Source organism: Lampris incognitus, chromosome 3 (assembly GCF_029633865.1).
Source record: "Lampris incognitus isolate fLamInc1 chromosome 3, fLamInc1.hap2, whole genome shotgun sequence".
Taxonomy (NCBI): Eukaryota; Metazoa; Chordata; class Actinopteri; order Lampriformes; family Lampridae; genus Lampris; species Lampris incognitus.
Genome location: NC_079213.1, coordinates 77,854,458 through 77,880,386, shown reverse-complemented (window position 1 = coordinate 77,880,386; position 25,929 = coordinate 77,854,458). Strand labels below are relative to the sequence as shown.

Genomic DNA, 25,929 nt, shown 5'->3' with positions numbered 1-25,929 from the left:
TGCAAAGGTAAATGACCTTTGTAATCCATTGTGTTTGAACAGGTGATTTATAATTGGACCATTCCCTTACATGGTGAACGAAGTGACCAAATATTGACAACAAGAACATTTGAGATGGTCAGCAGGTAACCAAGGCTCTATTTGCCATGTTTGCAATATGTGATGTTTTGTTTTTGTAGTATATTTTATTTATTTAATTTGTTTATTTTATCAGGTACCATGTACCAATATATTAAACTTAAAGAGAAGAGATGCTTTGTACCAGATTTAACTAATAGCTATTTTTTTTCATCTGAAGTCCCTGTGTAGGTAGATTTAATAAATGACACACAAGATTCACAATAAAATCACAATAAAATGCACCATGAAACCACAGATTTACAATAAAAAACATTTACAATACAACCCCACCTCCTCCCTCCCCCCACTTGAAAATTTACAATAAATTTAAAAGAATGTACAATTACTAAAACAGTCATGTTGAAACCTCAAGATGAGCAAGTACCTTAAGATGGAGGGATTTTGAAGGCCATGGATGGATTGACATGGTTGATTTTTGGCTGCAAATATCAGGGTAATACCACAGCTTCTGTAAATGAAGTTCTGGTGATTCGCTTCAAAAATATCAGATTAATTTATAGAACCCGATTCAGTTACCCAACTTTATATGCAGTAAGTATTCCACATTACCAATTCAATTCAATTCAATTCAATTCAATTCAATTCAATTCAATTCAATTCAATTCAATTCAATTCATTGTCATTAGAAACAATGTGCAGGCACATGTTAAAAACGAAATGAGGGCTGCGGCTTTGCCGAACTCTGCAAGACAGACATAGACAAACATAGCAAACAGTATAAGATATATACAGATGAAGACTAAAAGCTAAAGATAAGTAAAAAAAAAAAAAAGAAAAGAAAAAGAAAAAGCACAGTATAAACATATTTAGAGACATTCAATGGGTAGCCATGTTCAGGTGGGTAACAGCTTGGGGAAAGAAGCTGTTTTTGAGCCTGGTAGTACGGGCTCTGAGCCTCTTGTAGCACCTCCCAGAGCGCTGGGGGGAGAACGGTCCATGGTAGGGGTGGGTGGGATCTCTGCTGATGCTGAGACCTCTTCGAAGGCAGTGTTTGTGATAAATGTCATTTATGGCTGGGAGCTGGATACCGGTGATATGCTGGACTGCTTTGACGACCCGCTGCAGAGCTTTCTGGTCTACTGATGTGCAGTTGCCATACCACACTGAGATGCAGCTGGTCAGGATGCTCTCTATGGTGCGGTGGTAGAAGTTGGTGAGAATTTTGCGGGACAGACAGGCGCTCCTCAGCCTCCTAAGGAAATGCAAGCATTGTTGGGCCTTTTTCACAAGGGCCTGGGTGTTAGATGTCCAGGAAAGATCCTTGCTGATGTGGACTCCAAGGAATTTAAAGCTGGAGACATGCTCGACTTCCACCCCATTGATGTTTATATGGGAGTGGCTGCAGCTCCTAGACCTCCTGAAGTCCACAATCAGCTCCTTTTTCTTCTGCACATTGAAGACAAGATTGTTGGTGGTACACCATGATGTGAGGTGCTGAATCTCATCCCTGTAGGCCATCTCATCATTGTTGGTGATACGGCCTATGACTGGTGTCATCTGCAAACTTAACTATTACATTTGAGGGGTGAGTTGGCAGGCAGTTGTGGGTAAAGAGGGAGAAAAGGAGGGGGCTCAGAACACAGCCTTGAGGAGCACCTGTGCCAAGGGTCAAGGTGGAGGAGGTGTGGTCACCTAACCTAACAGACTGAGATCTATTGGTCAGGAAGTCCAGGGTCCGGTTACAGAGGGAGGGATTGAGGCCAAGGGAGAGGAGCTTGGTGGTTAGTTTGGCTGGGATGATAGCGTTGAAACAGAGCTGAAATCTATGACCAGCATCTGGATGTATGTGTTGTTAAGTTTCAAGTTGGGTCAGAGCAAACTGCAGGGAAGTGGCAATGGCATCCTCCATAGACCTTTTGGGATGGTAGGTGAACTGATGTGGGTCGAATGTGGGGGAGATGGTGTTTTTGATGTGAGCCAGAACCAGTTGCTCAAAGCACTTCATGGCAATGGAGGCGAGTGCTATGGGTCGATAGTCATTCAGACATGTGGATGTTGATTTCTTGGGGACAGAAATGATAGAGGTGGTCTTAAAGCATTCCGGGACTATGGATCAGGACAGTGAGAGGTTAAATATAGTTGTGAAGACCTCAGCCAGTTGGTCGGAGCATTCCCAGAGGACCTGACACGGTATGCCATCTGGTCTGACAGCCTTCCGTGTGTTCACTCTGCGCAGCGATTCTCTGACCTCTGCAATCGATAGAGTGAGCACCTGGTTTTCTGGATTGGTGGGGATTTTTATGGCTGGGTCAATATTGTCCTTGTTGAAGTGGGCGTAGAAATGATTTAGCTCATCTGGGAGGGAGGCATCATGAAAAGTGGGACCGCTATATGAGCTTTTGTAGTCTGTGATAGACTGAATGCCTTGCCACATTCGCTGGGGATCGAAAATTATTGTGAGAGTGGTCCTCTATTCATAGGGAATAGTTATGTTTGGCTGTTCTGATGCCCTTTGTGAGGTTGGATCTGGCTGTGCTGTAGGCCTCACAATGACCTGACTTCAATGCTGCATCCCGGGCTTTCAGCCGCTGCCAGACCTCACTGGTCTGATAGCTGCTGATTTAGCTGCTGATATTATTTCCATGCATAAATACCATGATGGTCAAAATGACATACTGAGATTTTTTCACTTCTAAATGTTTCCTGTGAAACTAAATTCACTGAACAGATAGCAAATGGATATATAAAAATCCAGAGGTTTAACCATTAAAACACAATGAAAGATGAGTATTGAGGTGATTCTTGGTGACCCTGCTGTTTCCTTTCCATACAGCAGCCCCATCTTCATCACGGTTCAGGCATTCTTACAGGATAATGAGGTGGTACCTCTTTCCATGACCCACCAGTCGCTTTATGTCAACGTGGAGACTCAGGTGGCAATAGCTGGAATCATCCTGACTGGGGTGTACATTCTCATCATCTTTGAGGTAATAATGCTGGCTGACATTTAAGCATACACTGTCAGAGAGTATGTGGCTTAAATTCTTGTTTCCTCTGCTCATATATCCAGTAGTGCCCACCAACTAGATCACGACTTATGACCATTTCCGTCATGTGTTGCTGAAAATGTATAACCTTAAAAGTAGAGTGTTAGTAATAACCAGCTCCTTTAAGGAAACTTGCCATCCCAGCCACAAATAGATTTATTTTGTGCAGCTCCTGCATTCATGTGGGCAGACATTTTACTAACAAAGACTGACTATAAAAACAACAAATGCATTATAATATCATCTCACTTTAAGCAGATGTGTTTGGTTCAGTTGTTTAGATCCATTTGTATACACCTGCTGTCAGCTTTGATGCATTTGCAATGGGTGTGTTTGGTTTTAATTAGGAGGACTAATCTCCCTGAGCCTGAAAAGGGGTGAACTTGCTAAACTGGGTTGGCAGAGACAGGGCTACGATGGTTCAGTCAACACTCTGATGTGAAAGATGACAGCAGAGCTAGGTTCTGTGCAGGCTTACTGGCTTCGTCTCTGTCATAAGTACGTTTCCTTATTGATAGGTCCATTCCCTGAAACAGTTGACTTAATTGTTAACGATCCAAATTTAAGAGGACTTGCCTTTACATGACATCATTGGTTCCAGCGTGCACGATAACAGTGTGGACAGTTGGATGGCAATCAAGTATGACTGGAATGTGTATAGAGATGTCAGAAACTTTACATCTAGAGAAACAGTAAGTTATGCCACAAGGGAGTCTGTAAAGTTTCTGTCAGTACTTAAGGCAAGTTGATCGTTGCAGCAATATTAAGAAGTATACAAGAACTTCAAAGCAATGATTGTTATTTTCAACAAATATAATTATTGTATGATTTACAATGGAATTGAAAAAAGAAACAAGCCATATTGATCCTTTTTCTGACATTGCTTTTGACTCTTATAATAGCATTTTCCAGTTTTCAAATGAACTAAAATTGGCTTGTTTTTCTTTCTGCATTTCCAGCCTTTTAGTCCTTTCACTCCTCTGTTCATCAAGTGAATTTTTATTAAAGGCTTTGAGAAATTGGATAAACAGAATAAACATGAGCTCATCTGTATCAGCCTGTCAGATGATTGCTAGTCTCATGACTTTGATTAATCCTTGCTTTTTGAAGTAATTAGTGTTTACATGCAGTGTGATCAGTTTTAGACACCTCTCTGTATGCATCCAGTTCCAGTTCTTGTATTTTCTTAAGGTGCATATCAAACAGTCCCTGATCTGTTTTGAATTATTTTATGGCATCCCCGCAAATTAATTAACTGGGAGAAAATAGAGCCTCTGTCTGCCCTCCGACACGTGTTTTGATAGACTTTAAAAAAAAGGCACTGAGAATTGAGGGCAAAGTAGTAATTGCTCAGAGAACTTAACAGTTACGGGTACTTCTACAACCAACCTGACATTTAGGTTAGGATGAGAGCTAGCGAGTAGATCCCTATTACAGGCTCCTCAGTAGCAATAGCAACCTCAGTATTCACCAATATACATAAGTTGACCTACTTTTCTCAAATTTGTTGTAGTGGAATGAAGGCGTCAGAAGAGCAGACGGGCTTTGCTGCCTGATTACACAGCCATGCTTATCACAGGCTTCAGTTTTTAATAATGGATGCATCATACATGACTATGGTTGGGGAAATCACAGCTGATAAAAGTGGCTCCAAAGAGCATTGTGAAATCGTCTGCAATACCTTTCAGAGACTCCTTTTCTAGATATTTCACATGCTGTGCATCACAGAGCCCAGTGCTAGCAAGTCTCAGACTTCAACCAAATTTGGTTCATCTTTCCCATCAGTGCTATTGAAAACACTTGACATGAAAAGAGAGGCCTCACTTCTATGTGGCAGCTGTCTAACCACTTCAGTCTGTACTGTCACTCCCAGTCTGTCAAGTCAATTCGCAAGTTACCACTTTCCTTGACATTCTCTTTTTCTGAGTGAGCTTTGTAAAAAATCCATAGGATGATTGCATGAATTATAAGATATCAGCGCTCTTGCCAGCATGCCCTTGGTTTTAATTGCAGGGGTCATTAAAAAAATAATAAAGCTTTAATTGCAGCATCCTCTCAAATGAGATAAGGGCACCCACAACACATCACATATAAGTAAAGTCAAAAAGCTGTTCTCATTAATTTGCAGCCGACCCTCTGTATCAAACCTATCCCTTAAGGAAGACTGAGAATAGATAACATGGAGAACATTTGACTTTTGTGCTCATTTGTGTGTTTGAGTGACGAAGTACAGTTGTTACAAATATTCGTGTATTTGTGTGTGTGTGTGTGAGCGTGCGAGAGAGAGAGAATGATAATGAATGCGAGAGCAAGAGAAAGTATGTAGCAAAGTGGGAATAGAGAAAGGGTGATTGATGGAGAAGTGTAGTTAGATACTGTGTAAGTGCCATTATATTCAATGAAGTGTCATTTTACTTTCTATTGTGACAGTGGACATGGTTTTTTTGTGTGTGTTTTCAGATTGTTCACCGCACTCTGGCTGCCATGCTGGGATCTCTGGCTGCCTTGGCTGCCTTGGCTGTTATTGGAGATGTAAGACTTTATCTGTTTCATTTTAGAGAGCGGCTAGTAAGGGTGTTTTACTAATTTGGACACCAAAAAATATACTGATTTACTGAAAAAAAAACAACAACAAAACCACACAGTCAACAACACAGTGCATTCAGTAATAATTTACTGAATGCACTGTGTTGTTGACTATTTGTGTGTGTGTTTTTTTTTTTGCTTTGTTCTCTCCGTTTTTGTATGTTTTTGGTGGTGTTGTTTTCTTTTGGATGTGTTTTTTTGTCTTTTGTGTTGCACTACTGTGGGCTGGGCGAAACAACATTTTGTCTCTTTTGTATGAAAGTACGTGATTGAGATGACAATAAATTGTTTCTGATTTTCTGATTTCTGAAAAAAAACCCCAGTCCACTCTGCTTCCACTGGGCTGTTTGTAAATTTGGTGTAACTTCAGAATTCTTGAGTGTTATTTTCCAGTGGTGTCCTTTCACAGTGTTTACGGCACATTCTGAATAAGGGTGGGCATACAGCAGAGTGAATGTAATAAAAAGCAACATGCAAACCAGTTAAAATGCAATATAGTGGCCACAGCCATTATGGACATGCTTGTGGAAAAGCTTATTCTTGTAAGTGTGTGAATACCAGTAATAAGCTGACACTTGATACATGAATTTCTCATTAACCCTTGTGCTATTTTGCACTTTTCCAATTGCATTGGAATAGCACATTTTTTTTAATGAAATGTCAAATTTACAGGGTTAGTCTTTATTGGTTATGTATGGTATGGTGGCTCTCATATAGAATAGAATTGGCAATTACGGTCTTTCCTTCAACGTGCATGACACTCAAATGATACGATTCGGGTGGAAATTTAGTAAGGCCCAATGTAAGTCTGATGAAATGAAGGAAAGCTTTTTTTTTTCTACACATTACAATTCAAGAAGCAGATGGAGAAACCAAGTTTTTTGTTCTTAGTGCTCTCTATGTTTAATTTGTTTTTGTAAGAACAAAAACCAAGATGTAATTTTTTTTCTGACTCTTCCACAGCGACCCAGTCTGGTGACTGTGGTAGAGTGGATTGACTATGAGACACTCGCCCTCCTGTTTGGCATGGTGAGTAGGACTCGAACCTTCAATCCTGTGAGTCATGTCTTCATATGTACAAAAAGGAAAATAAAAAACAGTAACAAAAAACAACTGATTTACTCCATTATTGTCTGGTTTGTAAAGATGTTACACAGAGATCTTAGTTTAATGATACTGGGAGTATTTACTTTTTAATAAACACAATTATTTTTTCTGTTATCTAGTGATTGATATGCTTTGATACCCTTTTTATCAATCCATTTAGCAACTGCCATTGCATGTTGTTTCACTGGATGCAAGTCTTTAGCCATCTTGATTACATCAAAGCCTCTCTTTATGGAAACAAACATGGCCTAACAAGTGGAATATAAAACAGAAGACGATATCTCAAAAGTTTTTGTCAGAGAAAATAGACTGCTCTTACTCTGAATGACATGAACTGTTCAATCTGATGTTCTATTTATGACAGTCCTAATGTCCTAATTATGCCAAACTTCACAGTTCATAATACTTTTTGCAACAGGACATTGTTAGCTCTGAAAATGAGAGCAATTGTAACTCCTGAGCCTTTGGCTTACCTTTAAAATCTTAAGAAAAAAACCCTTTTATTTCAGAAATTGCAGTGCCCCGCTAATGCCCTACAAAAAGAAAAGGAAAAAAAAGACGCTACATTTTTGCTGTTGCAATCAGGGCCAACACAAATTGTTGTAACGATTTTATCAGAAAGAAAAACATTTGATTGAACTTGTTCATCCTATTGGAGAATTTTCTGTCATAACAGGGAAGTCAGCACTCTTCTTTACTTTGTAGTTCAGTGCTGTATATTGTGGTTTTAACAATAACATTTCTTTGCGTTGTTACGGTTAAATCAAAACTGACCTTACCTCATTCACAACATCAAGTGAAAACATAGAATTACGTTGCAAGGCTGCAATTCATTGCAATGCGGTAACTGTACCACTGTTTGCATAAAGATAAACAAAAATAAATTTTTAAGCTTCAGCAGGTTGACTCATAATAGTCTTATTATCTGAAATTAGGCTGCTTATCAAACGTTTTTCTCTTTTCTACAGATGATACTAGTGGCCATATTCTCAGAGACTGGATTCTTTGACTATTGTGCTGTAAAGGTGAGTTGGCTGGCTTGGGCTCTGATAAAAGAAAGAAAGAAAAGAAACTGATTAAAACCTGAAAAAAAAATTGATAGGAGGCATGGTCACGCAGTGGTTAGTGCAGACACCTCACAGCAAGAAGGTCCTGGGTTCAAGCCCTGGGGTAGTCCAACCTTGGTGGGTCATCGCGGGTCATCCTCTGTGTGGAGTTTGCATGTTGTCTGCGTGGGTTTCCTCCGGGGGTTCCGGTTTCCTCCCACAGTCCAAAGACATGTAAGTCAGGTGAATTGGTGGTACTAAATTGTCCCTAGGAATGAATGGGTGTGTGTGTCAGTCCTGTGATGGCCTGGTGGTCTGACCAGGGTGTCTCCCCCCGTGCCGCCCAGTGACTGCTGGAATAGGCTCCAGCATTCCTGTGACCCTGAGAGCAGGATAAGTGGCTAAGACAACGGATGGATGGATGTACAAAATTGATTTAAATCAGTTACACAAAAACAAAGCGAGATTTTGCATGCTGAAGTGTGATACAATATCACACAGAGATTAGGAGTGGAAATGATCAGATCTACACCAATTGCTACATCATATTGAATCCATGCCATTTACTTTTTACCATTCAAACATTTCATTTTGTCTCCTAAAACTCTCTGAAAATGGCCAAAAATATTATCAGGCTTCTCAGCAATTGTTTGGACAATAGCAGTCATTTATCTTTTTTGAAATTACCTTTACCACCACATATAAGCCAAGCCTGCAGTATTTTCTATACTTTGCCTTACTTGACCAATATTTTGGAGGATGTTTGCAGCATAAAAAAACTAATTACAACCTTTGGTGCCAATTTATCAAGAATAATTTGGTCCAGGTACTGCCCTTTGCATAATGATCCCAAATGTGCTGATGTAAAAATATTGCTAACAATGATATTTAATTTTCTTCCCTACTTCCGTAGCACACTTCGTAAAGTTCTACTCTGTCTTTTAGAATAAGCAGTATTCATTTACTATGTATTTCTTGCAAAAAAACAAAAACATAACAACGACAACCATCTATTTGAAAAGATATTTTCAAATCTGACAGCATTTGGTACACATTAACCAAATCAGTTATTTTGACAGCTTATAGAAATTAACTCTAAATATGACTTAGGTGGATTTCTGATTTTATGGTTGCGCATTTAGATCCTAAGAAGAATGTGAAATTAACTTAAACCAGACGTTAGTGCCTTAAAATGTGTCTTTCACATGGAATGAGAAAAGAATGCAAGTTATAACATGAATTAATTGTTCCGTGACTGAAGATTAAAACACTCAGCTTGTGCACAAGCTTAAGGTTTTCTACTGTGAGGGGAAAAACAAACAAACAAAAAGAACAAAACAAAACAAAATCACGGCTCACAGGCATAATCCTCGAGATTCTCAAGAGATGGTTGAGGGCAAATACCTTCGTCCTTCAGGTACAGTAGCACTCATAGCAGGGGGACAGAGAGATCATGCAGGCTCATGAATTTTAAGTGGATGCTGAACAAGGGCAGGCACTCCAAATTAAAATACCATCTCACAGACAGCTATACAGCCCTGAGATATTGCGTCATTATACACAAAAGGTGGCCACCCTGAGACATTCTTGTGGGCTTAATGCTGGGACTATGCTTAAAGTTTAAATTTGTGTATGTGCGTGTGTGCGCCTTACCCTTGCAGGCAGGTCAGAATCTGTCTGTACAGGATGGTTTTTAGGGCCTACATTTGAGTTCTTGTATGATACCTCTCAATGTCCCATTATTCACTTCTCTGCTCACGTTTATGTCATTGGTTTGAAGACATTTCTACCCTCAACTATATGTGAACTCACAATAGTGAGATCTTGTGAGCATTAAATGCATTTAAGGCTGTATATGTAGTGGACTCTTAATGGATTTATGGACATAATTCCCTATAGCCTGTTGTCGTATTAAGTTGACGTGCTCAGTTTAAGAGCTCAGTGGGGAGCCATGGTAATGCAGCATTATGTTTGTTTAGGGCGGGGTGTGCAAATAAAATAAATAAATAAATGACTATTTATTTAGTTTTATTTGCACACCCTGCCCTAAACAAACATGGCGCTGCGTTACCGTGGCCTTCAGGTACAGTAGCACTTACAGCAGGGGGAGTAGCACTCATAGCACTAACTCTGGTGTGAATACATAAATAAATGACTAACAAGCCATCTGGTCCTTGTATAACCAAAGTGAGAGCTGTGTCCGAATTCTTGGCACAAAGTCAAACACGTTTTCGGTGGGTGTCGGACTCTGCCAAGGTTGTCCCTTGTCTCCGATTTTGTGATTTTCATGGACAGGATCTCAAGGCGCAGCCAAGGCGAGAAGTGTGTCCGTTTTGGGAACCTCAGAATTGCACCTCTGCTCTTCGCAGATGATGTGGTTTTGTTGGCTTCATCAGAACGCAACCTTCGGCGCGCACTGAGGCGGTTTGCAGTTGAGTGTGAAATGGCTGGGATGAGTCAGCACCTCCAAGTCTGAGGCCATGGTTCTCTATCGGAAAACGGTGGATTGCTCCCTCTGGGTTGGGGATGAGTTGTTGCTGCAAGTGAAGGAGTTCAAGTATCTCGGGATCTTGTTTACGAGTGAGGGTAGGATGGAGTGGGAGATTGACAGGTGGATTGGTGCAGCATCAGCAGTAATGCGGACGTTGTACCGGACCATTGTGGTGAAGAGGGAGCTGAGCCAGAAGGCAAAGCTCTCAATTTACCAGTCAATCTTCGTTTCAATCCTCACCTATGGTCATGAGCTTTGGGTAGTGACCGAAAGGGTGAGATCGCAGATACAAGTGGCTGAAATGAGTTTCCTCCGTAGGGTGTCTGGGATCAGCCTTAGAGATAGGGTGAGGAGCTCGGACATCTGGAGGGCGCTTGGAGTAGAGCTGCTGCTCCTTTGCAGCGTGATCAACAGCACTACGGCCATGCATTTTCCTGCCCAAGAATTTTCACTACTGCCTGGAGAGACAACAGTCGCCGCCGCAGCAGCTCCTCAATGGCGGCGGGACCCCAGCCTTTGTTTTTACCATGCAAAGTTTGGACACAAGGCCAAGCGTTGCCAATCTCCGTGGAGTTTTCAGCGTGGTGGGAAACGCCGGGACCGGCGCTCAGTAGTGTCCATGTGCGTTCCCGAACTGGCAGGCTGCTGTTCATTCAGGACACCATCTACAGATGGCGGTTCCTATGCAACACAGGCACGCAGAGAAGTGTCCTTGTTGTGGTTACACCGCCCCGAGCTGCCTCCCCGGGGTGTTCAAGCCACTCCCCCAGCTCGGATGTGCCGTAAACATCTGAGCACTCGGTTCGCGCTCTGAGGAGATGAGCGCCGTGTTGAACCCTGCGGTAAAGCTCTGACAAGCCTATTCCAGTGATTTTCCTGCTTACCCTTTTCTTGTGCCTATATCCATGTTGTTGTTTTGTTCCTCAGTATCTAACTCCTGTGTTCCTGTTTTTTTTTGTGTTTCATCTCGCTGTTTTTTTGTTTTCCCTCAAGACCCTCCCTCCGCTACTTCCACGGCTCCCCGCGTCTCCCTTGCTCCTCGTTCCCCGCAACCTTCACATTTTCCCCGGACCTCTCCAGCAATCACCCTCTGCGTCTCTCTCCCTGGACCCCTCCCTTCGGGCTTGACTTCCTGGATCTCGGACCCGGACTTCCTCAGACAACCCCTCACTCTATAGATATGGACTTTGGTAGCCAGGCGCACGCACATTGTCACAACAACCCCCACCTGAGATTCCCAACCCCTCACTCTATAGATATGGACTTTGATAGCCAGGCGCACGCACATTGTCACGACAACCCCCACCTGAGATTCCCCTGTTATCATCCCTGTGGCAGTGTTGTTTATTTTCCTGCATCAAAATCGCCTTCGGGTTTTCTCGGTGTTCTGTGTTTGTCTGTCCTTTGAGTTTCGCTACACTGGCCTCTGGTCTTCATTCATGATACGTATCAGAACGTCGAAGCCAGAATGAGCCAAAGCAAACCCGAGCGGCAGGCGGTCGCTCAGGCAGCTATAGCCCCTAAGCCCCTGTAGCTCTCGAGGTAGCGGTAAAGGACCATAGCACTCAACTCACCCAACTCCATTCTGAGCTTAGCACTGCCTTCTCCCAGATCACTGGAGAAATCAGCGGGCTCCAGGCTAAATCGCATACGTTGGCCAGCACCCTTGCTTCACTCTCCAGGCAGATCGCTGCTCTGACAGTGGCAGTGTCCAAGATCAGCGAACATCCTGCTCTGACCCCAGCCCAGCTCCAGCTCCCAGTCTCTCCGAGCCTCCCTCCAGTCAACCGTATCATGATCCCCATGTTGAGCCTAACCTCCCCTGTCCTAAAGCCTTCGGTGGGGAGTTCGAGCAGTACAGAGGTTTTCTCGGTCATTATACAAAACCAACAGGACACTAATAGCCTTCAAGAACTCAGTGTGGCAGTGGAAAACAACACTTGAGGCCAACTCAAAGACAATCACACAGGTATACGTATATATATATATACCAAGGTGATGCAGTGTCTCCGCTGCTGTTTTGCATAGGCCTGAAACCCCTCAATCAGGTCATCACAAAGAGTGGATATGGATATATAGGTTCAGAAGTGGAGTTACCATCAGTCATCTCTTATTCATGGATAACATGCAGCTGTATGCCAGGAATGAGCAAGAATGACTCACTGATCCACCTCACCATGATCTAAAGTGATGATATTGGGATGTCGTTTGGACTGGACAAGTGCGGTCGAATGGTGACAAAAAGAGGAAATGTGGTGAGCACTGAAGGGGCTGAATTACCAGATGGCAGGATAACAAACATATAAGACAGTTACAAGTACCTGGGTATTCCACAGGCAAATGGAAACCACGAGGAGGCAGCAAGGAGGTCAGCTGCAGCCAAATACCTCCAGAGAGTGAGGCAGGTCCTGAGGAGACAGCTCAATGGAAAGAGAAAAGTAAATATATATGTATATAGAAAGAAAAAAGTATATATATATATATATATATATATATACACTACCGTTCAAAAGTTTGGGATCACCCAAACAATTTCGTGTTTTCCATGAAAAGTCACACTTATTCACCACCATATGTTGTGAAATGAATAGAAAATAGAGTCAAGACATTGACAAGGTTAGAAATAATGATTTGTATTTGAAATAAGATTTTTTTTACATCAAACTTTGCTTTCGTCAAAGAATCCTCCATTTGCAGCAATTACAGCATTGCAGACCTTTGGCATTCTAGCTGTTAATTTGTTGAGGTAATCTGGAGAAATTGCACCCCACGCTTCCAGAAGCAGCTCCCACAAGTTGGATTGGTTGGATGGGCACTTCTTTGAGCAGATTGAGTTTCTGGAGCATCACATTTGTGGGGTCAATTAAACGCTCAAAATGGCCAGAAAAAGAGAACTTTCATCTGAAACTCGACAGTCTATTCTTGTTCTTAGAAATGAAGGCTATTCCATGCGAGAAATTGCTAAGAAATTGAAGATTTCCTACACCGGTGTGTACTACTCCCTTCAGAGGACAGCACAAACAGGCTCTAACCAGAGTAGAAAAAGAAGTGGGAGGCCGCGTTGCACAACTGAGCAAGAAGATAAGTACATTAGAGTCTCTAGTTTGAGAAACAGACGCCTCACAGGTCCCCAACTGGCATCTTCATTAAATAGTACCTGTTAGAGCCTGTTTGTGCTGTCCTCTGAAGGGAGTAGTACACACCGGTGTAGGAAATCTTCAATTTCTTAGCAATTTCTCGCATGGAATAGCCTTCATTTCTAAGAACAAGAATAGACTGTCGAGTTTCAGATGAAAGTTCTCTTTTTCTGGCCATTTTGAGCGTTTAATTGACCCCACAAATGTGATGCTCCAGAAACTCAATCTGCTCAAAGAAGTGCCCATCCAACCAATCCAACTTGTGGGAGCTGCTTCTGGAAGCGTGGGGTGCAATTTCTCCAGATTACCTCAACAAATTAACAGCTAGAATGCCAAAGGTCTGCAATGCTGTAATTGCTGCAAATGGAGGATTCTTTGACGAAAGCAAAGTTTGATGTAAAAAAAATCTTATTTCAAATACAAATCATTATTTCTAACCTTGTCAATGTCTTGACTCTATTTTCTATTCATTTCACAACATATGGTGGTGAATAAGTGTGACTTTTCATGGAAAACACGAAATTGTTTGGGTGATCCCAAACTTTTGAACGGTAGTGTATATATACACACACACACACACACACACAGATATATAAAACCCTAACCCTGAGACAGGAACCACACTAACCAAGCCAATACGATTAACCAGAGAGATTCTGCCTTAAGTTCAGCCATACTTTTGAGGAAATATGCATATATTTATGTATTAAACTGCATCGATGAATACACCATTTGAAATGAAATGTAGTGACAAAATGTAATGAAGCACTTAAATGAATGGTGGTGTTTGAAATGTTGTTAAGCACGTTGTGACTTATAAAAGGTGAGTTGGCCAACCCATCCATCTATCCATCCATCCATTATCCATTATCCATTATTTGACCCGCTTATCCTGCTCTCAGGGTCGCAGGGATGCTGGAGCCTATTCCAGCAGTCATTGGGCGGCAGGCAGGGAGACACCCTGGATAGGCCGCCAGGCTATTACAGGGCAGACACACACACACACACACACACACACACACACACACACACACACACACACACACATATTCATACCTAGGGACAATTTAGTACAGCCAATTCACCTGACTTACATGTCTTTGGACTGTGGGAGGAAACCGGAGTCCCCGGAGGAAACCCACACAGACACGGGGAGAACATGCAAACTCCACACAGAGGACGAGTTGGACAACAATAACATTGTAAACTTAATACGACTGAAAATGATTTTATATCATTGCTATAATGTGAGGCATCTGGTTGCAATGAAAACATTTCTCAAATTCAAGATGGAGCATTAGTTCAACATGCGGCAGTTGTTTCTGTTTGGCTCTGTGCTACCTTGGAAGTTCAGGTCATAACTCTGTAGGGTGATGATTGTTTTGTCTTCTCAGAAATGTATGGACGGATTTAATTGGATTTAATTCTGAGTATCGAAAAAGGCTTTTGTATTCAGTAATGATTCATAAAATTACTTATGGGTTTTCTGTTATGGTGCTTTAAAAAAAAATCACGGATTTGAGAATGTCATCAACACTCATTTGACTCATTTGCCTCTGATCTCAAATCACCAGTACACCGACAGAGACTGTAAATGTTATTAGATATCCACATCGTTAATTATCAATATTATAGACTAATCATGGGCCGTTACATCTTCTTGCAGGCTTACCAGTTATCCAGGGGCAGAGTGTGGCCTATGATCATCATCCTTTGCCTTATTGCAGCCATTCTCTCTGCTTTTCTGGACAATGTGACCACAATGATGCTCTTCACCCCAGTCACCATAAGGTATAATCTGACAGAACATAGCTGTACAAATTGAAGGAAAAAACGATCCCAAAATATATATAAATAAATAAATAAATAATATGCATGCTGTTGTTTATTATCTTTTAATGTTGATCTTTATTCATAACTTATGGGGTCACAATTTAGAAAAAAGAGTCACATCTACATCATAAATATAGATAAAACTGTCCAACAGCACTGTATTAACATATGCATTTATATGCAAATTGTCAGAAGGATTGGGCTAATAATAGAACCAGGTCAGAGAACCTGCAAGTTAACAAATAAACACGATGTACACTATCCACATCTTTCTCCTTGTTAGTGTCTCTGTACTTTTTGCTCTTGGACCCTCTGTTGCTCTCCCTGAGGTTTCTTCCTATTTTTTTTTTTAGGTAGTTGTTCCTTACCCGATGCGAGAGTCAAAGGACAGGATGTTGTGTTGCTGTAAAGCCCCTTGAGGCAGATTTGTAATATGTGATATTGGGCTATACAAATAAAATGGACTTGACTTGACCCTGTTAGTTCAATGAAGTATTGTTAAGAGCTCTTAATGGCCTTTACTGCCAGTATATTAGAATGCAGATAAGAAAATGACTCACATGAGACAGGCAAATACTTGTAAAATTATGTTCCTAATTGTGCTAGCCTACAGAAATTGAAGTACGTACAGCTCCAAAGCCAATGCTGGTTATATATATTTTTCCGAATATCTTTTTTTTGATATTTATTTCTCCCACTCCTTGCAATCTAATCAAGACTAAAGGGCTTTTCTGTGTTTCTCTAATTTTGCAGGTTGTGTGAGGTGCTTAATCTGGACCCCAGACATGTCTTGATTGCAGAAGTAATCTTCACTAACATTGGAGGAGCTGCCACAGCTGTAGGAGATCCACCCAATGTGATTATAGTATCAAATCAGGACCTGCGCAAGGAAGTAGGCATTTTCACAGCTCTCTGCCTTAACTTTTAATGATGTAAAAGAGTAGTTTACTGTAATCTGACACGCTGAACCTGGAGACTAGAAAGTTGCACAAAATGGTTTACATGACTTGTATTTAGTACAGGAGCATATTAGTATGCAGGAAAAAAAATTGACGTTTGAGCCATATAAAGGTGGCGTATATACCATTTGAGTTGAGGACAAAACATAACAAAATACAAACAGTTCCAGGTTATGGTGGCTTTACACAGCTGTGTGGTCTATTGATAAAGTGAGCAGACAGCTAAGCCAGATAGTGACCACTTCTATATCAACATAACACAAGCGGTCACTCAATTGTTTTTTGAACATGAGACACAATTGTTTGTCATATTCCTAAAATCCCAGTTAAGCACTGATTGGAGTCTCAAAAACAATAAGAGGCTGTCTACACCTGGCATTAATATGCATCTTGGGTGATCCAATTACAAGTGGACAGCTCTAAGTACAGGTGTGAATGCACCCAATGTGTCCTCAATGCATCTTGAGATCCTATCGCTCAGGCCACATTTGGAGGTGGCCTGGGATGCATTTGTCCACATTGCATTTGAAGTGTAAACTCATATGTGTCCCAGGGCGCAGTGAAGAACCACCTAGTCAACTGACGTCCTCTGCATAACCAAAGCCTCCTCTAGGTTTAGTTTTTTTTACCTCGTCTGTAATTTCTGACACACATCAGACCCACAACTGTAGAAGAGCCCCCACCCGCTTGCACACTCAAGTTCAACTTCAGGTTCAAATTCATTTATCCACTGCAACACAGAGCCCGACCCTCTCAAACCCACTGGAATAATTGAATAATCGGAGCCTGATCCGAAGTGATTGGGTCGAGCCTGACAGGGTTTAGGTTGAGAATTACAAACTCTAGTGTTCAGACATTCACATTTTCCAACATAATGAGTTTTAAGAATGAATTTCCGCTTTTCCTGTGTATTTTGAACACAAAATGAAAGAAAGCAGACAATCGGAGCCTGACACTCCTATTTGTCTCTAGCATGCGACAGGCATGGGTGCAAGTCCATGAATACTGGGATGGCATCCAGCGCTGTACCTGTGCCACCGTCCATAGGGTTAGTGGTCTTGTCAGGAAGGGCATCTGACGTAAAATTTTGCCAAATCAGTATGCAGATTGACAAGACCATACTGGATCGGTCAAGGCATGGGTTAACAATGACCGCTATTGGTGCTGTAGGGTACTGATGGAAACTGTAAAATCCGCTGTGGTGACCCCTGAGAAACGGAATAAACCGAAAGAAGAAGAGGAAGATTCTTTGTCTCTATCTTGTGTGACATGCATTTGCTGCATCCATGCCATTGTAATAATGTGGAACTATTTAACCGCAATAGACTATTTCTTAGATGCAATATATCAGGTCAGGGGTCTGAAGGCCATCAGACAGATCTACATCATCGTCATTAGAATAATAACGTTTATTTACAAGGCCACTTTTTGAAAACCCTTTGTGCTTCACAACAAAGTGGAATGGAAATAAAAGAAAAGTCTGTGACACGTGCCACAGGGAGGGTTCGAGATGAAGGTAGACATGGTTTTACGCAATTAACACAGGCTTTATTTAATAATGTCTTTCATTCATTCACTCGTATGGGCCGGTGTGCTGACGTTCCCTCTCTCTGCTTGCAGCCAAGGCTAACCCACACCCCCTTACCACAGTGCTGTACGTGTTTATTTGCATATAGAGCAGCGAAGTGAGATCCAATCACAAGAGGTCACTCGAGACGCATGAGGAGACGCATTCTAATGCCAGGTTTGAACCGACATACTTAGAGCTGTCCACTTGTGATTGGATCATCCAAGATGCATGTTAATGCCAGGGATAAACAGCCTCTAAGTGAGATGGCATTTCCCTCACAATCATAAAAATGAATGGCCTAGATGATAACTCTTGATTGCTGTGGTAGAAGTGATTAGCAGTGACCTTGCCAACAGAGCTTTTTTGCTTCTGTGTTTAAGATTATAGCTTTTCTACGTTTTCTACTACCCCTATATTAGCGGTTATTTCAGTTAAATGTTGCCTAGTTGTTACTTACATATTATCTCTCTACATGAATTACTACCCCTGTGTTGCATTATTTCAACTTATTTATCTTTAGCATTAGTTAAAAGACACATCAAACGACATTGTCATTGTAAATGATCATCAAATGCAATTGCTGACAAAGTTAAGAAGAAAATTAATATACTAAGCTAGGGGAGGTATTGTTTCTCTCAACTTCACACACAACATGAATTCTTAAATAGAGTTTTTTATTTTTTTTCCCCTGCTGGGCAAACAAATTAGTTTATCTCAGTTGAATATTTTCGTTGCTGCATGTCAGTAATGTCCCAGGTCTGCCTATGTATCCTGTTGGTAAAAGGTTTGCTGATAGTGGCATGTGTGGATGTTGACACGATCTGTTAAAAGTATATCTTCGAGGAGGCATTAAAACACCCTTATTTCCCATTTAACTTGTGGACATTTATGATGTATTAATTGCAGTGCACGTATCTACTGACATCATGAATAATGCAGAGCATTGCATAGGTTATGGTTATGCACTGTAGGGTGATATGATCCTCTGTGTTTGTGGTATTGAACTTGCTTGTTTTCCATGTTGATAACAGTCTTTCCACATGTTTGCACACTCGTGGGCAGTATTTGTGTCAATGTACAGGTGATGAATGGAGATGTGATGGCAATGCTGTGAGACCAATTTACATTTTGCTGCTGCCATCATAAATCATGGGAATTAAAATTGTCAAAACACTGGAAACAGTGTCACCCCCCCTTTCCAATGCACCAGTCCAATATCACACATAGCATAACCATAGTGGTGATCTTACCCTCGTTTTTATGCAGATTTATAGTTATTATAATTATGATGTACTTTACCATTCCTTTGGAACTGTTACCTCCCCCATAAAGTAAATGTATAAATGGTGAATTGTACTCGAAGCAGTTTTCACTATCGACAGAACAGCAATGAGAATACTCATCCTTGAGTTTAAATGGTCTAGTCTGACACTTATATAGAGAAACATCCCATTAGGACTTCTTTCTGCAACAGTTTCTCCTAAACCTTGGCACCACCTCTTATTGGTGTGACGCTGGTCCTTTGTGACTGGTGTGGCGAGGATCCTTTAGAATGAGGGTCTCTGTTATTGAACTCTAAGGGGAGCATGAGATGCATGTTAGTCCTGATGCAATAAAGTGGGAAACCTTGCAACGAGGGTCCCGCTTCAAGTTTTTTTTTTCTTGTAGCGTGAAGTATCCAAACTCTTTTGATCTTGTCTGGCAGCTGTGAAAATGCGTCTTTGTGCCACCAGGTTGGGAGTGATACAATGTGTCACTGATGTTTCACTGATCTGTTAAGATGACAAATATAAATCAAGGGATGTTCACTTGGTGTATTTTCTGCGTAGGCAAGAGTAGCCTGGGATGAGATTCATAGATGTCAGTAGTGTAGGGTTCTATTGTTATTTAGTGCAATGATTTCAAATCACATAGCATTGTATTATTAGAAACATTTTTTTGAGTTAATCAGATCAGTCTTCGTCATTGTTTTAAAAAGGGCAGTTTCTAGGCCTGTCTTATCCTTCAATTTACTCAAGTTCACTGAGGCATAATGCAGCATTACTAAGAGGCATGACATTTCCCCAACTGCTCAATGTGGCATCTGTGGACTTTGTGTGACATTCAGCTTCTCTGTGTGTGCAGCTCTACTATGTGGGCTCCTCCATTACAGTTCTTTCCACCCCACTCACCCACGGCCCACTGTCCAGTTTGTCTTGGCATGGTTTTCCGCAGGGACGAAGGGCTTTACTCATTCAGTTATATCTGGCCTCTGATAAGGACAGCTTGTGTGTGTTTATTTGGATTGTGTTTGCTTGTTTGTTTGTTTGTTTGCTTGCTTGCTTGCTTGTGGTGAGAGGATTTTGGTGGGAAATTCAGACATAGAGAGAGTGGCACAGCTGTGAACTGTGTTTTGGGTGTTCTGTCTCTCATCAGGCTATCTGTATTTGACATATTTGGCAGAAAACAATATCATACAGCATACAAAACATCTGAGTAATTTTAGCATCATTACATTAAGCAGTGGCGGTTCTCCTTGCCACATAGTTCTCCTTCAACAAATGAGGGGATCCAGTGACATTGGCTGTGATTGAATACTGATGCATTAGGCTCTCAGTTAGAGATAACCACAAGATCCACACAGATCTGAATTATCTATATATCTATATTAGATAATTTAGTTTTAGTTTTTAAGTTTGAAATATTTTTGACAACTTAACAAGGAGTTTTAGACAAAAATAGCGAAAGTTCGCATTTACACTAAGTTTGCATAACAACTAACGTCAAACCAGCCTTGCCTGAGGATCACAGCCAATTGAGAAAGCATGCCTTATTGGATATACAGTCAGCAGAGCCAGTGAGATTATGTGGTTGAGCACGAGACTTTGGCCCCCTCCAACAAATATCTGAGATGTTAATAAAGAGTGTGTGGATGGAGTCAGGATTCAGAATTCAAATGCAGACTTAAAATCTATACGAGCAAGAACAAAACACATAAGAATAACACTGTCACCACAAAAACACATTTCATTTCTTCTCTGTGGGAGTCTGATGTCTTAATAAGAAATTACTTGCAAGAAATTATTCACACTTTCTTCACCACATTTTGGTGTTATAATCACTGGTAGATGTCATCTTTTTCCTGCCCACTTAACCAAGACCTCTATTGAAACTTGAACAAACAAACCCCGTAGAGGTCACTGTTATCCACTATTATTACGGCATGTACATATCTCAAGTCTTCATACTGTACAATGACATTGTGAAATCGTTCGGAAACAACGTTCACACTGATTTTTGCAGCAGCCCCGGGCAGAAGCAGAGCTTCCAGTGCAGATTGTGCAGTAAGGATCCATGCCAAATTGGAGTTTGGTAGAGCTCAGTTAACACTTCAGGATGCAGTTGTTTATTGGCTTCACAATGGAATTCCTGCTTTAAAACACATAATTTCCTCAGGCCATTTATTAATCTGGACTGTTACGATCTACTGGGTCATGCAATACTGCCATACGCACATCAGCTGCTACTTCTATTAGCCAAACATAAAGGACAAAGATTACATGATTTACATAATAAAGATTAAATGAATCTGCTTCAGTTATTGGTTTTAAGGACACACTCTGTGTCTGATTCTTATAGATAAGGTGCTCCACTGCACAGTTCTCAGAGAAGATGCCTTGATTGATTGATTGATGCCAAAATAGCCAATGCATTGTCTTTATGTCACTGTATTAATGGTATACTGTACTATACTAATCAAAACTGCACCTTTATGATAACATGCTTTTTAATTCAGATACCATAATGACAAATTGATAACTATTAAATCTTACTCAGGTTTTTGCAAGTGCAGGTTTAAAGACTGTTTTTTGATAGAAAAATGTTCTTTGTCTTGCAGGGTATTGATTTTGCAGCTTTCACAGGGTATATGTTCCTTGGAATATGCCTTGTCCTCCTGACGTCCTTTCCTTTCCTACGGATGCTCTATTGGAACAAAAAACTCTACAACAAAGAGTCCATTGAAATTGTGGGTGAGTGAAAATATTACTTTGGGAATATTTAAAACAAAGAAGCCTCAAACATTGGTTGATCTCGGCCATGGGCTCTATAAAAAAAAAAAAAAACTTTTTTAATCCTGTGCATTTATTGCACTGTACCTTGGCTCTAGACTTGTCATTGACTTGGAAGACTAACCATGTTTTTGTTATTAAAACTACTGCAACTACTAGTATTACTACAACTGACTGAATCATCAATTCGCACAGCAGTTTATCATTAATATCAAATATTTGCAAAACAATATTCCAGAAGTCCAACAGCAAAATACTCGCAGAATTAATTGAGAAAGTAGGATATTTGTTCTCCAGTTGAACTGGTCTCATAGGACAGTCAAATAGTTTTTATTTTAGCCCCCCCCCTTTTTCTCCCCAATTGTACCCGGCAAATTACCCCACTCTTCTGAGCTACCCCGGTCGCTGCTTCATCCCCTCTGCCGATCCAGGGAGGGCTGCAGACTACCACATGCCTCCTCCAATACATGGGGCCAGAGGAGGCGCTAGTGCAGTGACCACACATACCCACATCCGGCTTCCCACTCGCAGACACGGCCAATTGTGTCTCTAGGGACACCCGACCAAGCCGGAGGCAACATGGAGGTCTGAACTAATGATCCTCATGCTGGCAGGCAACGGAACAGACCGCCACGCCACCTGGAAGCCTAGTCAAATAGTTTTTTTTATGGAATCACATGAAGTTTAGAAAGGAGATTTTAAGATTGTTGGTTGTAAGATTTTTTTTTTTAATATATATATTACCCATTCTCTCTATATTTTTTTTTACTTCACTCCTATCTCTCAAGCCCCATTCCTCTACGAGGTGTGATTTTGTGAGGTGACATATTATATTCTGGTATATATTATCAAGTGTTCCTATCAATTTTGAAGTGTAATAACCTCCAGTACCATCGGTGCTCTTATACAGTAAGCAGCTACTCACCTTCTTGGGGGATTCAGTGACCTCAGAGAAACTTAATTAACTTTGTATTACACATTTGGCCTTTTAACGTCCACATATGACGTAGAATGCCCTCTGGCTTGGATCCCTTTCCATCTCACGTAATTTCCACAGTATACCAATTATCCTTATCAGATGACCCTGTCACTTTAGATATAATTTTGTTACATTATGGTGTGTCAGTTGATAAGGCGGACGGCGATCTCTCATTGGTCATTGTGTAATGGGGTGTCCTCCAGCATGTTCAAATCTACAATTAGTCTTTTGCTCGGATCTTTAGTCTTATGAGATTGGAGCTGCACAATTCATCAAAAGAAAAATAATATCATTGAAACTGTGACACTGACTACTAAAAATTTCTAACAATAATAGTAAATTTACTTATGTACCACTTTTCTAAAACAAACATTTACAATTTGTTTCACATTCAGGACTGAGAGAAGATGCAAAATCCAACAATGGAATAACAGTAAAACAAAGATACAGCCTTACAAAGGATGGGAATGGGAATATGAACCCCCTGTTAGGGTAATGGGTTTGTTGTAATGCTTAATGTGGGGTGTGAACACATTGGGAAAGTAGTTAACAGTGGGATTGGAGTTTATCTTTAATTTTGATATAACTAGTAAGCAATATACCTCTAGACATATGTACATACAGTATAAATGGCATGTAGAATGCATGTCAAATGGCATGCTGTGTACGTATGTTGTCTTGACCTCTGCAGGAGTACTGTTTGTTAAATGCTAAATTCCAAGTAGTTTAAAAATGTTCAAGAAAATCTGTTAAATACATTTTAATAATGTTGTGCAGTCAGTGGCCTTAAACACATGTAAGGGTGGGGTGTCCGGGTAGTGTAGCGGTCTATTCCATTGCCTATCAACACGGGGAATGAATCCCCCGTGTTACCTCCGGCTTGGTTGGGCGTCACTACAGACACAATTGGCCGTGTCTGCGGGTGGGAAACTGAATATGGGTATGTGTCCTGGTCACTGCACTAGCGCCTCCTCTGGTCAGTTGGGGCATCTGTTCGGGGGGGGGGACTGGGGGGAATAGCGTGATCCTCCCTCACGCTACATCCCCCTGGCGAAACTCCTCACTGTCAGGTGAAAAGAAGTGGCTGGTTGACTCCACATGTATCGGAGAAAACATGTGGTAGTCTACAGCCCCCCCTGGATTGGCAGAGGGGGTGGAGCAGCGACCGGCATGGCTCAGAAGAGTGGGGTAATTGGCCAAGTACAATTGGAGAGAAAAAAACAGGGAAAAATCCACCCCCCCCCCAAAAAAAACCAAAAACACATGTAAGGGTGAAAAGCTTATCACTGAATTTAGTTTCCTACCTCCCATGGGGACACGCACATGCATACTAAAACACACACAAATAGTTTTTGTAATTATTCTAAAAATGCATAAATGAACAAAGACAAAATATTATGTTAACATACACCAACATACACCAACGAGGGTTGGGCTAAAGTTAGATAAGGATGTTCAGTTTGATGGAGCTACCCATAGTGAAAACCTGTGGCATCATTGTAGCGTTCCTTTGATAAAACTATATATTTATAGAGAGTCCAATTCAGTTCAAAATGGTAAAGGAACAGTGGTTTTATATGTGCTGCCTGCAGTGGCGTTTCAAAAGACACTGAAGTGTGAAGGTGTTAATGGTACAAAAGAATCAGCCCACTCTTTAGGATTTGTAGTAGCAGCTTTTTGATGGTAATGGAAGCAGAGTGCATCCGACATAGCTAGTTACATTTTACAATGAAGGGTTCATTTTTAATTTCCCTTTATATTTTGCTCAATTCTGTTTATACATTTTTGGACTTTTTTTTTTAGTTTAATGATCTCGGTAAAATATACTACCTATGGATTTACTTAGGGCACTCAGTCCAAAATCCCTTAACCAAGTGGGGCACATTCACCTTTAAGCTATTCCTCTGGGAGTTCAGTGATTCATCTGTGTCATGTGGTCTCTTCATATACTCTCTGTTCTGACATATTTAGTTGTTGTCTTCGACAAGTTGCCAGTGTAACAGGGGCAGTCCTATGCTGTTCTATGCTGGTCAGCCTGCTGCACGCCCGTCACTCTCATCGTTAGCTCTGCGTTGTGTTCTAGTTGGGTGGGGCCCCAGGTGTTGTTGGGGGGGGGGCCCTCAGTCTCTCATCATCATCATCATCATCATGATCAAGGAAGGAGGGGGGACACACAGGACTCTATTTGGCCCACCTTGCCATTTATTTTCGAAATAACTGGTTTCCACTGCCGGTCATTTGAGCTTTGTATTGTCCCATTCAGCAGTCTAGACTAGAATGGCACATATGGGTACTTCACTCGTGTGCGTTAGAAGGAGAAACCGTCCACGGGACTCCGATGTAAGGAAGGATAAACAAGTATTTTATCCCACAGCTTGCAGTATCTTCTTACAGGGATACTCAAGGTTACGTTCTCCTCAATCAGCAAAACTGTGCTACGGTAAGAAACACGTGTGGCTCGGCTCGGTCGCTGCTTGACACTCCCTCCACAAAACAAAAATGGCCTCTCCCGCATTCCCTCTTCCGTGTACCCACAAGACCTCTCTCTTAAAGCGACAGTACAGGTATATGACGGTCGTTATAAAACATACATAAAAGTAAATAATGACATAAAATAAAATGTAGTAAACACAAATAACAGCACAGACAGGATTTGGTGATATTTCATACTCAAACAAAATAAAATAAAAACATTAATTTTAACCTGGTTACATTCACCCCTCCTGAAATTCACCAACATCCTGACAGCAGGATAAAAAGAGAAAGAGGAAAGGAAAAGCCCATCACTGACTACTGGCACACGTGAAAAGAAGGACCTAGTCCTCCAGTCAACTTAGGAGCTACCTCGGTTACGAGGTTCAGAAAATAATGAGGTTGATCAAGTCTCAGTATTCCCTTAGATCAATGTGACGCCTGATACGCCACACCATGAACTTGGCCCAAAACAACCCTGTCTGATAGACACCTAATAACTCAGATTAAACTAGTCTGAATGACTCCAACCTCCATCAAAGTTCAATCCCTCACACTCCGTAGAAATGGCA

At 41.2% G+C, this 25,929-nt stretch overlaps 1 protein-coding gene across 2 annotated transcripts in view; it reads left to right on the top strand.

Moving 5' to 3' along the window:
* oca2 (oculocutaneous albinism II) overlaps positions 1 to 25,929 on the top strand; it is a 93,609-nt gene that overhangs the window by 5,582 nt on the left and 62,098 nt on the right. For both annotated transcript variants that reach the window (XM_056277728.1, XM_056277727.1), the window contains exons 7-14: positions 43 to 125; positions 2,915 to 3,068; positions 5,589 to 5,660; positions 6,678 to 6,743; positions 7,790 to 7,846; positions 15,162 to 15,286; positions 16,082 to 16,220; positions 21,735 to 21,867. In XM_056277728.1, coding sequence (XP_056133703.1) covers positions 43 to 125; positions 2,915 to 3,068; positions 5,589 to 5,660; positions 6,678 to 6,743; positions 7,790 to 7,846; positions 15,162 to 15,286; positions 16,082 to 16,220; positions 21,735 to 21,867 — 829 coding nt within the window. The remainder of the gene's footprint in view (positions 1 to 42; positions 126 to 2,914; positions 3,069 to 5,588; positions 5,661 to 6,677; positions 6,744 to 7,789; positions 7,847 to 15,161; positions 15,287 to 16,081; positions 16,221 to 21,734; positions 21,868 to 25,929) is intronic.